The sequence below is a fragment of the Artemia franciscana genome, chromosome 19 (assembly GCF_032884065.1).
Source record: "Artemia franciscana chromosome 19, ASM3288406v1, whole genome shotgun sequence".
NCBI lineage: Eukaryota > Metazoa > Arthropoda > Branchiopoda > Anostraca > Artemiidae > Artemia > Artemia franciscana.
In genome coordinates, this window is record NC_088881.1 from 18,632,026 (window position 1) to 18,646,717 (window position 14,692).

Here is a 14,692-nt window from a genome sequence, read left to right on the forward strand (position 1 = left end):
TGTAAAACAAAAGAATTCAGCTAAAAGGTGGTAAAATATATGACAAAGCTAATTGGTCTAAATAATCAAGGCTTATGAACACAACTGCCTTCTAATCTCAATTCTTTGTGTTTCTGATTCTTAGCAGGAGCTTGGTAATGGAAAATATCAGTTCTATTAGCCTACTAGATATGGTCTAGATGGTTCTGGAGAAATTTACATTTTATTTTCTCTAGAGATATATTTAATGCATAAGTGGATATGCACTATGTTACAAATCTAATGATCACCCAATTTGTATGACCACTAGATTTCAAGGGCCAGAGAAAATTCAATCCTTGAATCTAGTGATGACCTTTGATCTTGATTGCCATCATAAGAAAGTCATGGGCCTTACTTATTATTAGGCATAGGCCTACCAAAGACTATGGTGAATGCTAGATATACCCAGTGTCTGACCTAAGCTATCCAAAATCAAAGTCTTGACAATTGTGCATGCATTATCTGTCAGAGAAAAAATTGCTCCTCCATCAGACAGAGCAAAATAATGTACAGTACTTTAATTTGCAGTAGTAGCAAAGTGATCAGGAGCTACATGGAAGCTGTTTTCAATCTGATGGTTGATTTCTGTTTCTTCCCCTACTACTGAAGTTGCTGTTGAGTAGGGATATCTTTTCAGAAGAAATAATTAAAAATGAAATGGCAACCGTTTTCTTACTATAATTAAAACTAAAATACAATAGGAGACAGGTATTGATAGCCTTATTATTCTTTTCCTAACAGTGAGTGTGGATAAAACTCTAGATGTGAGGTTTTTGCTATCTGGGAAAGTAGTTGAGCTGCTAGGATGGACTATTATGGCTGAGGAATGAAGGTAGGATTGGCTAATGAAGACTAGCCTATATCCTAAAAGATATTATTGTGAAATTTTTGATGAGAGGTTTTTTACTAGACTAGATTAAGCTAACTAGCCTACCAATATTCTGTTAGCCATGAATAAAAGTGCTGGCAAATATGCAGTAAAATTCTACTTTAGCTACTTTTGGCTATCTTGATAAGGGGTTAGACTAGGAAAAATTAAACTTTAGAATGGGTTTACTGGCCAAAGTATGTCCCAGGAAGTTGTTTTAAAGTAGGTCTGCACTTAGGCTGTTGAAATTCTGACAAAACAACATTTTACCTTAATTTTCAGGTAGGCATATCAGTATCTTTTTCTCTGGCTTTAGTTCTGAAAATGCCATTCTAGTTATTAGGGCAGATTTTTAAGCCATATAAACGTTTTTTTCAAAGTTTAGGAAATGTATTTGCATATCTTTTAAACCATTTTAATTGGGATTGAGCAAAGTTGTGAAGCTGGAGGTAATTTTGTTGCATTTCATCTACTTGTGTATTATATGATAAACACTTGAGAAGGGAAGTTTGGTTAATGCTAATGAAATATACCTCAGCCTAGCCTATAGGCTATAAGATAAAAATTTAATAGTTCAGAAACAAATTTTTGTTTTACATTAGGGGAGGGGGGTGATAATATATTAAATACATAACCTTAGCATATATTATAACATAGCCTATATTAAATATATAACCAACACAAACCTACTCCAACCTAACCAAAATACCAACTAAATATTTAATTAAAATACTAGCTATCCATGGTCAGACACTATATTCAATCACTGTACATTACAAACTACCTGGGATGAAAACTGGGTAAGGTCTTGAGTGTTTATTGTATAATGCTTAAGTACCCTTCATTTAAACAGAAGATCTATTTTGCAAAGTTTCACTTTAATAACACACAGATTTTTAAAGGTCATCAAAGGCCAGGACCCTCTAGAGAGAGAAGGAGTAGAATTAGGTACTTCAAAATACCTTCCCAGGACATACTTTAGCCTATAGACCTATCCCTGAAAATTTCATTTGGTAAAATTCTAGTTTAGTGACTTTTGGCTATCTTGGAAAGGGGTTAGGTTAAGAAAACAAAACTTTCAGGGATGGGTCTAAAGGCTAAAGTATGTCATGGGAAGGTATTTTGAAGTACCTACCTCCACTCCCTCTCCCTCTAGAGGGTCCTGATCTTTGATGCCCTTTAAAAATATGTGTCTTTTAAATGTGAAACCTTGCAAAATAGATTTTCTGCTTGAATAAAAACAAAATTGTTTTCAGCTTCATAACTTTGCTCAATCCCAATTGATAAGGTTTTAAAGATATGCAAATGCATTTCTTGAATTTTGAAAAAAAACAAACATTGATATGGCTCAAAATTCTACTCAAATAACAGGAATTGCATTTTCAGAGCTATAGGCAAAGAAAAACAACTGGTAACTGAAAAGTTCCAAAATAAAAGGTATTGCAATTATGCCAGGCTGCTTATTTATTTGTACTTTCCTAATAGGCCATTGTGGTCACTTCTGACAATGCACTCCACCCTGTCCCCTGATATAGGCTAACCCTAGAGATGTTTTGTTCTTGCAGTTTTGTTCTGCAATCAGGAGTTTAAAATACAAGTAGACATCATTGATATGGTTAAGTGTTGTTATGGGAAAGCAGAAACCATTTTCAGCCTTTTTTGTGATGTTCTCCAAGATAGAAGTATACCTACAGAGAACTGGGTTGGATTGTGTGTGGACATGTGTAATACTATGTTTGGGTGTGATAACTTGATTGTGAGCAGAATCAAAGATAAATTTCCATCTGTGATATGTGTCATGTGCAGCAGTCATTCAACTCAATTAGGTACTGCTTATGCTTACAAACAATTGCCAAAGCAATTGAAAGATTTGCATCCCTCAGTATGTAATTGCTTCAGCATGAGTGCCAAAAGACCCTGTGAGTTAAACACCCCAGTCCTGAATGTGCTTGCCCCAGGTCAGACATGTTGGCTGTCTTTTCAGATGTGCATTGAGCAACTATTGCATAATTGAGAAGTGCTTAGTAGCTACTTTAAGGGAGTTGAAGCTGAGGATCCAATTCAAGCAAATGACAGGACATCACAAGCCCTAAAAAGGCTAATAAGTTGTATGTGCAGGAGCTGTTTAGAGATTTTAATCTTTTTTCTAATGTGAAAAACCTTTGTTTCACAAAATAAAATTAGAGGTAGAGGCAATTCTAAGTAACCTGACCATGAATTTCATGAAGTGTGAAGCAAACCAAGCAGCAATTTTTGTTTGGGGATGAACTGTTTATGCTGTGTGAGATCCTTGACCCTATGACAGCTTTGGACATAGGTGTAATTGGTCTTCTCCAAAGATTCTATAAAGATATAGTGCACCATCATGGGTTTAAAGTAACATTGTAAAGCAGGGCTTCTTAAACTTTTGTAATTCCTGACCCCATTTATGATTGCAAGTTTCTTAGCAACCCCAACAAATATAAAAGAAAAATAAAATTAATATTTTTTCATGATATATTTATTAGGTAACAATATACATATGCATATGAAAATATATAAATTTAGAATTCGTTTTGAAACATATAAAAATCTAAAATTGAAATTTGTACAAAATGTTATAGAAATATTTTTATTATAGTTTCAAAAACAAAAGTGGATTCTAACTGTCTTAATTCTCTCGAATATATCCAAGTAGTTGCGTGGTAAATATTAAATTAAAGTTTACTTTAAAATTTTAATGAGATGGATGTGCCTATTTTTTATTGCATAACAAATCAAATCTTGGTGTAATGTTTGAAACTGCTGGACATAAGACCTCTTCAAGATTTTTTTATTGCTGAACAATATTGGGATTTAATGTGTGTTAAAGCTGAGAAAGTAACTTCACATAAATATGTCATGTTGAATGGCAGAAGTATAACAGTTTTAGTTCCAATCCAGAATTCAGTCAAGGGCCTTTTTTTGGAATTGTAGTTTTAAGTTTGAGTCACACGAAAGCTCAGCAAATTCCTCGCGAGCTTTAAGTGGTAGATGATCAATCTCACTTAAGCCAATCCAGAACAGCTTTTGAATCCAAAATATTTTTTGTAAATCCATATTTAATATAAAATATGTCTGGAACTGTATTTCTAGTGCTTTTAAGTGATTTACAATAGTTTTTGCAATAAAAGTTTTATGATGAATTTTCTCAATTACAAAATTGTCAACACTGGAAAACATTTCAAACGAATTTTTTTTGACCCAACTTTCCCAAATGCTGATCTTTTTAATAAAACTTTCAATTTTGTTGTTTGAAGTAAATATATTGCAATTTTTTCTTTGAAGAGACAAGTTAAGATCGTTTAACTTTGCAAAAATATCTGACAAATAACACAGCTTGGATAGCCACAAGTCATTTTGAAAAACAGCAAATTCACATTTTTGTTCAGTTAAAAATATTTCGATCTCGTCCTTTAATAACAATAATTCTTTTAAGCTTTGATTGACAACCATAATTCTATCAGGATTATTTTTTATAAGAGATTGGAATAAAATGCTGGTATAAAAAGTCTTTCCAAACCAGAAGATTTTATGGTATATTTATCTACAATGATTGTTATTTTTCTTTATAACAATAATTTCACAAGTTAAAAAACATTTTTGTTAAATTGTATTTTTATCACTTGTGACCCCATAATTTTGCTACGCGACCCCAAATGGGGTCGCGACCCATAGTTTAAGAAGCCCTGTTGTAAAGGAATGATGGAGTTTGCTTCTTTTTGGCCTTCCAAATGTGACAGATGCCTGGGATTTTTGATGTCATGTGGCTTTTATAAAAAACATCAAATGGTACTCTGAGGTTCTCAAATATAATCAGCAATGTCTAATACCTCCTGACCTTATCATTTTTGAACATTGTGGTAGAGTGGTTCTTTTCAACCTTGAAAGATGTTAAAACAGATCATAGAAACTCACTCAAAAGTGTGACGCTTACCTCAATTATGCAGGCCAAGCTTGGAATGAACAGAAAAAGACATGTGTCCCATGATTTGCTGCTTAGTGGTCAGTGCTCCCCTCTAAAATATATACAAAACTGTAAAAACCAACAAGACAACTGAGGAGTGTAGTTACAAAAGTACAACTAAAAAAAAAAACAGAAGTTTGTTGTGTATTTGCTGTAAAAAGGATTTTAAATGAATTTCTTAAAATATGTTAGGTGAAAGAGAATAAAAGTGAGTGTGAATTAGGTGTGGAATTTTTTTCAATGGTAAAAATATATATGTTCCCATTTGTGGGGAGGAGCTGTAGGACAGACAGTGTAAAAGCTTATTTTGTAAAAAGAAAAAGATTCCAATCCGACAGAATATTGTCAGATTGTTTGGTTGGTGTTGGAAATTTGTTGGATTTTTGACCAGTGTGGTGTCAGGAAAAATGTTGGATTTTTTTGTGATTGGGTGTTGGAATTTTCAGGCTTCTTAAACCAACCAAGCGGAAATCTGGTAAGAACAAAGTGGAAGCACTGACAGGCAATATGTGGTGCATACATGTGATCCTGATAACCAACCCTAATACACACAAAAAAAGCTCTTTTTACAGTTTTGCTAACAGTTTTTCTAATTTTCCATTAGTAGGTTTTTTTCTGCATGTATTGCAAAAAAAGAATGATGTATACAGGTTCCCATTGAACTCATTTTCTTATAAGAAGCCACAATTGGGCATAGAGGAGCTCCATCTTTGTTGGTTTTTTGGGAGACCATAAAATTTAGGAGCAGTCCTACAACCTTTAGGATAAAATAATTTATACATTTGTGGAATAATAAGTGTTTCAGTTTGCAAAATTCCTAGCTCCTTTCATACTACATGGGTGAACTTATCAGTGGGGCCTGAATCTATGGGCTTGTAAGTGAGGGTGTCAGATAAAGCATTTTCAACTTTTTTTATTATATGAGGTTTTATTAAGAATAACAACTTTATTTCCTTTATCAGCCCTGGCAATAATGATGTGTAGGTCCTTTCGCAAATTTTTGAGAATTTGTGTTTCCTGATTTTTTGACCTTGAGGAATATAGAGTGAAATCAGAAATACTGTTAACCACCTCTCCTCAAAGTAAATCTGAATTTTCCATAGCACTAAATATACCTGACTCCACATTGGAGACTATCTCTGAGAAATTCACTTGGGTTTGAGGTAGACACTTTTGTACTGGAAATTATTCAAAAAAAAAAAAGATACAATTTTGACCAGTTTTGATGCCATTTCTATGTATACATCTTGTGATATTAAAACATGTGAACTGGCTCTTCAAAGGAAATTCGAAGATAATATTGGCCAAATGGACTACAAAACACTGGGTATAGAAACTATTGTGTGTCTCATCTGTCTTTGCAATAATTCCTCCCCATATTTCCGATATAATCACCAATTTTTCATCCAAATTATGGGCCTACCAATGGGTACAAGCCTTTCGCCATTTTTGGCTACTTTTTATATGGAATTCATAGAAACCTCTGCTTTGAACAATTTTCCTCTGAAACACTTGTTCTGGGGTCTGTTTGTTGATTATGTTATTTCTGTGTGGCATCATATAGGTGAGTCACTTAACTCCTTCTTGATTCATCTAAACACTTTGGACTCCAACATTCAGTTCACTTTATAACTAGAAGATAACTGCAAACTTCCTTTTCTAGATGTCTTAATTTTCACCAAGTCCCTTAGCCTTGAATTTTCTATGTATAGAAAGCCTATGCATAATGATAGGTATTTGCATTTTTTTGTCCAACAACTCCCTGCATAAAAAGAGGAGTAGTTATTTCTTTGGATGGCCAAGTAATAAGAATATGCTTGGAGCCTCACAAAGTCTCAGAACTGAACTATTTTAAGGGAATTTTACTTTGCAATGGGTACCACGTAAAAATACTTGAAGCCAATATAGACAGTAGACAAAAAAAACGCAGAAAAGAATGCATCAACTCCACAAGTCCCTATAGATATGGTCCCAGTGGTGGTTGACAAGAAACTTTTCACTGTTCTACCCTACATTCCAAAATTGAGTGACAAACTGGAAACAATCCTTAAAAAACATAAGCTTAATGTCACCTTTAAAAATTTTATTGAATTTTTCATTCCACTGAGCCCAACATATGTATGACAACCTACACCATTTCATTTTATTCAACAACACCTCCATTGTTGCCCTGCATTAAAGTCTAATACAAGTTTTTAGCAAGGCAGTTGAGATAAAAAAGCACATTCACTGACAGGTAGATCTCAATAGAGACACTAGAGAAACTTTTCCCATTCATGATGAAATTATCGATTCTAATCGTTTTTATTTTCAACCACAAAATTATTTTGTGCAATCAAATAGAATCTCTGATAATAATCTACCTGGAAAGCGTTTAGCCTTTAAGATTGTTTTATGGAAGATGAAATTGTGGAATGCCATTTAGACTTTCGTTTTTTATTCAGTTACCCTTTCACCATTACTCAGAAAGGTTCATCCTATTTTAGTTCTGTGCTAAGAGTCAAAAGAGACCAGAGGGCAACTAACCTCCCCCCCCCATGCCCTTTTCCCCAAACCTATCCAATACAAATTTTGAGATAGCCATTTTTTTCAAAATAGTTCAAAGGTCAGATAGCAAATACTCTGGTGTTGACACAACCCCCCATGGCCCGGGAACAGGGATTGTAAGTTATGTTCATGAGGCATGTATGGTTTTTATCAAAGGGATGTTTGTATAAACTTCAGAGAGGGCTCATTTGATTGGGAACTGAAAATTTTAGTTTACTTTTTGAGAGAGATCTAAGGGTAACTAGCCCCTCTATACGCTTTTTCGCCAAACCCATCCAATAAGAAATTTGAGATGGTCATTTCGTTAAAAATTCAACAGTCAGATAAGAAAAATCCAGTGTCAATGCAGCCCCACAGGGCCCAGGGGCAGGTGTTGTAAGTTATGCTCTGGGGGCATATATGGTTCTTATGGAAGGGATGCTCATATAAACTTCGGAGAGGGCTAATTTGATTGGGAATTTGAAAATTTTAGTTCACTTTTTAAGAGTCAAATGAGATCCAAGGGCAACTAACCCCATCCCCTTTTTCCCCAAACCCAACCAATACAAATTTTGTGATAGCCATTTCTTTAAAATAGTTCAAGTATCAGATAACAAAAACTCCAAGGTCAGGACAACCCCACAGAGCCCAGGAACAAGTGTTTTAAGTTATGCCCTGGTGGTGCATAAGGTTTTTGTGTGTAAGGGGTGGTCATATAAACTTCAAAGATGGCCCATTCGATTATTTATTAAAAACACAATTCCTTTCAGTAATCATTATGTCAAGAGACTTGGTTTCTTATGAGGATTCTGAAGTCGAATCTGGAAATGAGAGTCCAAACTCTTATTACAATGACAGAAGGATTAATGAACGACGAGTGTTCATCAGGGAGAGAAGTAGAAGTCCATCACGGGGATATCGCAGAAGAAGAAGTAGAGATCACAGTCCAAGGTAATTTATTCTTTAGTAAGGTGGGAGCTGAGTTTTGTTTGTGTTTCTTTCCAGAATTTAAAAAGTTATTGTGCAATGAGAAAGTCATGCTTAGGAAGAATGAATTTTGAATTAAATCACCAGATTATTGTCTTTAAAATCCTATATATTTTTGATGTTTTCAAACTTAAAGGGCAAAAATAATTGTCATTCAAAATTACTGGAGAGTGAGCAGGACACTCACAGGGAAGGCCTGGACTGGGCGTCATCTTCTCCACCGCCCCTTTCCTCTAGAATAAAAAAGAATATAACAAAAGGGGCAGATTTTTGTCATAGTTTGGAAATTATGACACTCTTCATGCAAAAGATAACCTTTTTAAGCCCCCCTTCCCCCCTGAAAAATGTGTGTATTCCAGTTACTTTAAAAAACGATAGAAGAGTTTAAATACAGTGTGTAGAACAGCTACATTTAGGTATAACTAATATGGAATTATGTCTGATAGTTAAGATGAAGCTAGTAAAATGTTTTGAGTCCTAGAACACAATTACTCGTCCCTGAACACAGGGGGGTAGACGAGATAGCCCTGCAAAATCGAAAAATTGTGCAAGAAATTCAATATCTTTCCGTCATTAATTTCTTATTAAGGTTGGCTTTAGCATCCTGATATTATTCTGTCCTAAAATTCCGCCCATATAAAAAAGAGACTGGGGGCAGTACCCCCTTTGTCCAAGGTCAGTCCCAAGGACTCCCCATTTCTCCGGGAAAAATTGTAAAATAGTGGCCTAAGTGCTTAAATCTCATACTAGAGGCCAGATAGATCAATGCCAATCTAATATTTTTGTATTAAAGTTTTCCTTTTACTAAAGATATTTAGATTGTGCAATTCTGAATTAAAATTAATATTAGTTAATTCAACTACTATGCATCACAGTTGAACATGGCAAATATGCTGTTTCTTTTTTCCAGAAATTATCAAAATTGGTGATTCTATTAGTCAGAATGATATATCTGACTAATTGATTTAGCAAACATTATACTAGCTGTTAAGATACTCTTGGGATCACATATTACTATTCTTATCCTAATCTTTCTTTTTGTTTTGTGTCTTTCAAGGTAGTTAAATTGGCTGAGATTTACAAATGTACAATTTAGTTACTTATTCAAACCTCTGCAAGTTTCTAACTAACTCAGGGAACCTTGTATTTTCTAGGCATAAATAAAAATGTAGGCTTAAGTACTTCGTCTGTAAGCTATCAATATAATCAGCTAAAGGCGTTGATAATTAAAATCTCGTTATTTTTAGAAGAGATTATTATAAAGACACTCCTGATTGGAAAACACAAACTCCAAAACACACAATTATGGTAACAGGATTGCGACCACATTCTACTGAAACCTCAGTAAGTAGGAACTACGTTTTTCTTTATACGCTGAAAATTTTGCTTTATGCGCAAAGAATTATCCAAATGCTTGTTATTCTATCTAAGAAAGGAACTGTAACTTTCTTTTTCTTTTCTGGAAGAACTAAACATCAGCTTCAAAATATTCCCGCAAACTTCGAGCTGCGAGGGTATCTACATTCAAGTTAAATTCACCCCAGTAAGGATTCACCTAGCCCTTGCCTTTCTTGTGTTCATTTGGATAATAATTGAAATCGCATTTAGATTTTAGATAAAGAAACTTCTATTCGCCCGGACGCCAGATCAGTTTAAACTATGGCAATTTTAGTTGATACTATTTATGCAGGGTTGTATTTAGGATTTTTTTTTTCTGAGGGTTTTACAAAAGGATTTTTTTTTGGGGGGGGGGGGGCAAAAAACATTCAAAAATTTGTTTATATTCCTTTTTGTTACGTTTTTATGAGTCAGACAAACAATTTTTTGTGTCGGGGGGGGGGGGGGGTCAAACGGCCCCTCCCCCGGATTTGGCTTTACTATTATTATTTTTTCTTGTGTTAATCAGTTGATTCCTAGAACTTCATGTGACATCTTGTGTAGATGGACAGATGAATATTTTTGTCCGTAGTCACTTTTCAGCGTTTAAATTTAATGCCTCCTCGACAGTTTTTGCTCCACGTGTCTATTGAAGGACATGGTTAGTTTCTGAGACTTCACTGCACAAGAGGGACTTTTGGGACTTAATAACACACTACGCAGAATAATTGTATCTTCTTTTGGTGGTGTAGATGTTATACTTAAAGATTTAGTGACTGCGATTTTATTGACACCATTGCACAGCTGGCTCAAATGGAGAAGGGGTTGGACCCTGCTGAACTCGGGAACGAAACCGAGGCAAGAGTGTCAATAGGGGTAGGGATCAATGTGGAACCTATGTTCATATATTGACAATAGGCTATTGTGACTATTATCATGAATATATGACTATTTAGATTGTTTTTGAAGGTTGAAAGTGATTTGTCACTGTCTTTAAAGACAGTACTGTTTTTTATTCGTTCTTTTTTTCGAGTGCTACCGTACGAAAGTGCCCGGCTTCACTTAAAGTTTTGTTTGTACATAGTTGATGTTCAGCAAAAATTTTAGACTGGAGAACTAGGTCCCTTTTAGGTCAAAGTGCTAGTAGGCTTAAAAAATTTTGAAGTTGGGGATTCCCTTAATTGCGGAATTTCGAAGCCTACTAGTAAAAAAGACCCCACTCACTTAACGCGCAATTTATTGGTATACGAGCAGACAGGCTATCCTGAAGCCCGTTTAAAAACAGGGAAACTAATTGAATTAACGTATAAACAAATTAACTATTGTTTGATGGTAAAATTCTTTGTTAATTTGGAATTCGTCCTAATTTTTAGATAATATTTCACTTTGATGCTAAAGTCTTAAACATATAGTCACTTTGAGTCACATATAGAGTCACTTTGATGCTAAAGCCTTAAACATATAAATTGGACTTGGTCAGGTTATCTTTGGAAATACTCATTTATATTATAGAAGTGACGGAAAAGGGCAAAAAAATAGGACATTTCTTTCACGCTTAGCACAGCAATATTTTTGCTGTTCCACATTTCTGGGTTTGTATAGCAATATTTTTTCAGGGATAACTTTGTTTTAATATTAATTTCACTTAAAATACTTATAGTCTAATAAATATTTTGTACAAGTGCTTTTATTCCAGTTTATAGTAAACTTCATTGTTGGATTTATTGACTTATTCTTTTTAGATTCGTAACAATATTCTTCAATGCGGTTTAGTTCCAAAGGATATACGATTATTGCGTAAAAGAGACACAGGTAACCTCAAGTTTTTTCGTCTCATCTTCCTTTCTTTTTCCAGTACAATGTAGGATCATATTCTTAAAGCAGTACTACTGATATTTAAAATTGGTACCTTAATTTATTGGTCATCGGTTAGAAGTTGCTCTGAGTTTTCGTATTGTGTTATGGGATTTGTAGACAGCCCCAGAATATTATGGCTCTCAATAAGTTGTTTTTAAAACATATACATTAGTAAAGCCTTATTACTGTATCGCTGAATTAAGCTGAAAAAAAGTAGAATCAATTGCAAGGTGAGGTTCTTTATATATTTCACGGCGCTAGTCATTGATGGAAGATACTTGAGTTGTATTTTATTTAATTTAGTCACTAATTCTCATTCATATGTTGAAACTTTGCTTAAAAGAATCAACAAAGACTTTGATGGAATACCTCCCTAAGAGACAAGGTTTCAGATAAATGTTCGGTGTCGAATGAGGTTATTGTTCAAGCGGTATTTTTCCTAGGTGTTTTTTTTCTGATTTCGTCGAGCAGAGTGAAATGCGTGTCAACTTGTCGACAAAAGTGACAGAAGGAAAAAAAAACTCCTCACAAGCTAAAAAAGAGTCAATAACTAAAGGAAAGGTGAAGGCAAACTTTTTTTTATTGCGAGATCAATGACATCTGCAAAAACGCTGTTCCACTAGTCTTGGAAATTATCTTTCTTAATTTGTAAATGGTTATATGTTTCAGTTATCGCAGCCGAATGGGAATTGCCTCTTCTGGAAATCTGTCCTGGTAGCAAATGTCTTGAATCATTCTGTCTGGTAAATGTGTTTTGCTCTGATTTCCTTGCGGAGGTGTTCAGTATTCCTGCGAAGGTGACCAGTATTCCCGCGTTGCTAATCTCTTTGCCTCAGCTCCAGCAAGAAGCTAGTTGAGAATTTCTCCTGCACAACGATAAAGGGTATAATTAAAGAATACCAACGCCGCTGCTATAACATAATGCTTCCGAAGCGTCCCGAACACCGTAGATCTTCGACATATTAGGGGGCGACGGGGAAAAAAAAAACTAGACAGTGTATTTCTAAGCCGCTATTTCTCAATCTTTCGAGGCGGGTCCTTACGACTGAGTTTTGCGGATAGGGGAAGGGGTCGATATTGTTTTTAGTTTCCATTATTAGTAATGCTGGCGCTGCAAATTTCGCTTTAAAAGGCGAATGGAAACAATAGACAGACCAAACATACTGTATAATGCTAATGATTCAATTACTCAAATTACAATCTCTAACCAAGGTGACCCAAATTAGTACCATTTATAAGTTCAGGCTGACCTGCTCAAGATTAGGGATTGGAACGTAGCTTTCGATACAAGCAGATGTAACGTAATACTGATTTCCAAAGCAAGAACTGTGAAACATCATCATGGGCTCATATTTAAAACGGAGTCAATTATGAGAGTCGATACGCTTCATTTTCTAGGTGTGAATTTATCATCAAATCTCATTCACCCGGTTGAATCGGATTATTCTCATCACCTGAATGAATACCTTAATGAACTGGGATTATCTTGGTTCCATAAAGGGTAAGAATTATTCTCTAATGCAAAAACCATCTCATCAGTCAATCCATCCTTCCACTATCCACGTCTTGCAGCATCCCGGATTCAATACTTCTGCCCATCTTTTTATACGCTTGTATTAATATGCTTTTCAAATTGTGTAGTGACAGTAGAGTGGATAAAGCCTCACTTCGAGATTCTAGGAACTTGGATCAAACCATCCTGTCGTTCATCGCGCTTAAGAAAACCAAGTAACTGACAGCTTTGCTAAACTGTGTTGTCATCCAGTGGCTTTGTGCAGCGAAGAGTTTTTATTTCACTGTCCTCTTTTTGTTGATGCCCCAAAGGCTTAAGTAACTCCTCTCCAGCGAATCTAAAATTAAATTATCAGAACAACAGCATTTGGTTGACATGTTACCGATCTCCCTAAACCCCTTGCATTAGGTTCTTGACGTTAGGTCTGTGTCTACTTTACAAGACTCCTTTATTGTCAGGTCCTTCATCAGAGCTCATCACTGGCTGGAGCTAAGACCTTAAGGTACATTTGCTTTAGTGCTGTTCCTCACCCCGAGGCTTCTTAAAGGAGGATTTTCTTCGGTGTATGATAGCTGCTGGAAATAGAAGGCCAGCAAAGATATTTAAAAATATACTCTTTGTTGCTTTAAGACTAGGTACAATAAATATTAAAAAAAAAGTTGCAAAGACTAGTGGCATAATCGTCGATGATGGCGCCGTGGAATCTAGTAAAAGTAATGCAACTAGCTTAGAAATAATCTTAAATTTTTAACTTGTTTGTTGCGAAAAATTTATTGAAATATATTAAGTTATAAGGAACAGTGCTAAGCTGCAGTGATGGGCTTTAATGTAGTACCACCTGGGAAATAACACCCGTAGGTTTGATGTCAATATTTATGACCATAAATCCCAAAGTTTGCAATTTTTTGAAAGGTATTTTGAGATTCTATTTGTATTTTTTTGCCATTCAAATACTGATTAGCAACTTGACATATAGCCGACCCACTGGCCCTATTTAATTATTTATGTTATAATGTTATTTAATGCTAAAACACTGGGATGTTTATGAATAAAAACTAGAAGCAATTCCTGAAGACATATTAGGATAAAAACAAGGTAAGAGGTTGAACAGAGTAAATTATATAGCTTTTGAGAAATTGAAGTGCAATGGACGTGGTATTTTTTCGCCATTGAAGACATGTGTCATGCCTTCCTCAATATAACACAGAAAAATCTTCTATGCAAAATGCAAGACCATAAAAAAATACATTGTACTAACTACGCCAACGTGCAGGTTTAGAACGTCTCGCGGAATTTTTTACATCTTGGAAGATAAAAAACTAGTTGTTCATTAATATGATTTTAGTTCAAATTCGGGATTTTTGTTTGTATGTTTTGCTCTGAGGTGAGCATGGTTAGCTTCCAGAGTTGTCTGATGATTATCTTGATTATGTTCAAAGCATTAGCGGTCGGCTAGTTTCCGGGATGGTTTGGTGGATTTGCTTATCGACTTACTTTTGTTAAAATTTGCCTAAATAATACATGTACAAATCCTCGTTTTGGCATTGTGGATTTAAAA

General features: G+C 34.9%; 1 protein-coding gene across 1 annotated transcript in view; it reads left to right on the forward strand.

The window, feature by feature from the left end:
- The first annotated feature begins 661 nt into the window (after window positions 1-661).
- LOC136039370 (RNA-binding protein 5-like) overlaps window positions 662-14,692 on the forward strand; it is a 145,128-nt gene continuing 131,097 nt past the window's right edge. Inside the window, exons 1-4 of the mRNA XM_065723046.1 lie at window positions 662-729; window positions 8,171-8,351; window positions 9,635-9,731; window positions 11,507-11,576. Coding sequence (XP_065579118.1) covers window positions 8,179-8,351; window positions 9,635-9,731; window positions 11,507-11,576 — 340 coding nt within the window. The 5' untranslated portion in view covers window positions 662-729; window positions 8,171-8,178. The remainder of the gene's footprint in view (window positions 730-8,170; window positions 8,352-9,634; window positions 9,732-11,506; window positions 11,577-14,692) is intronic.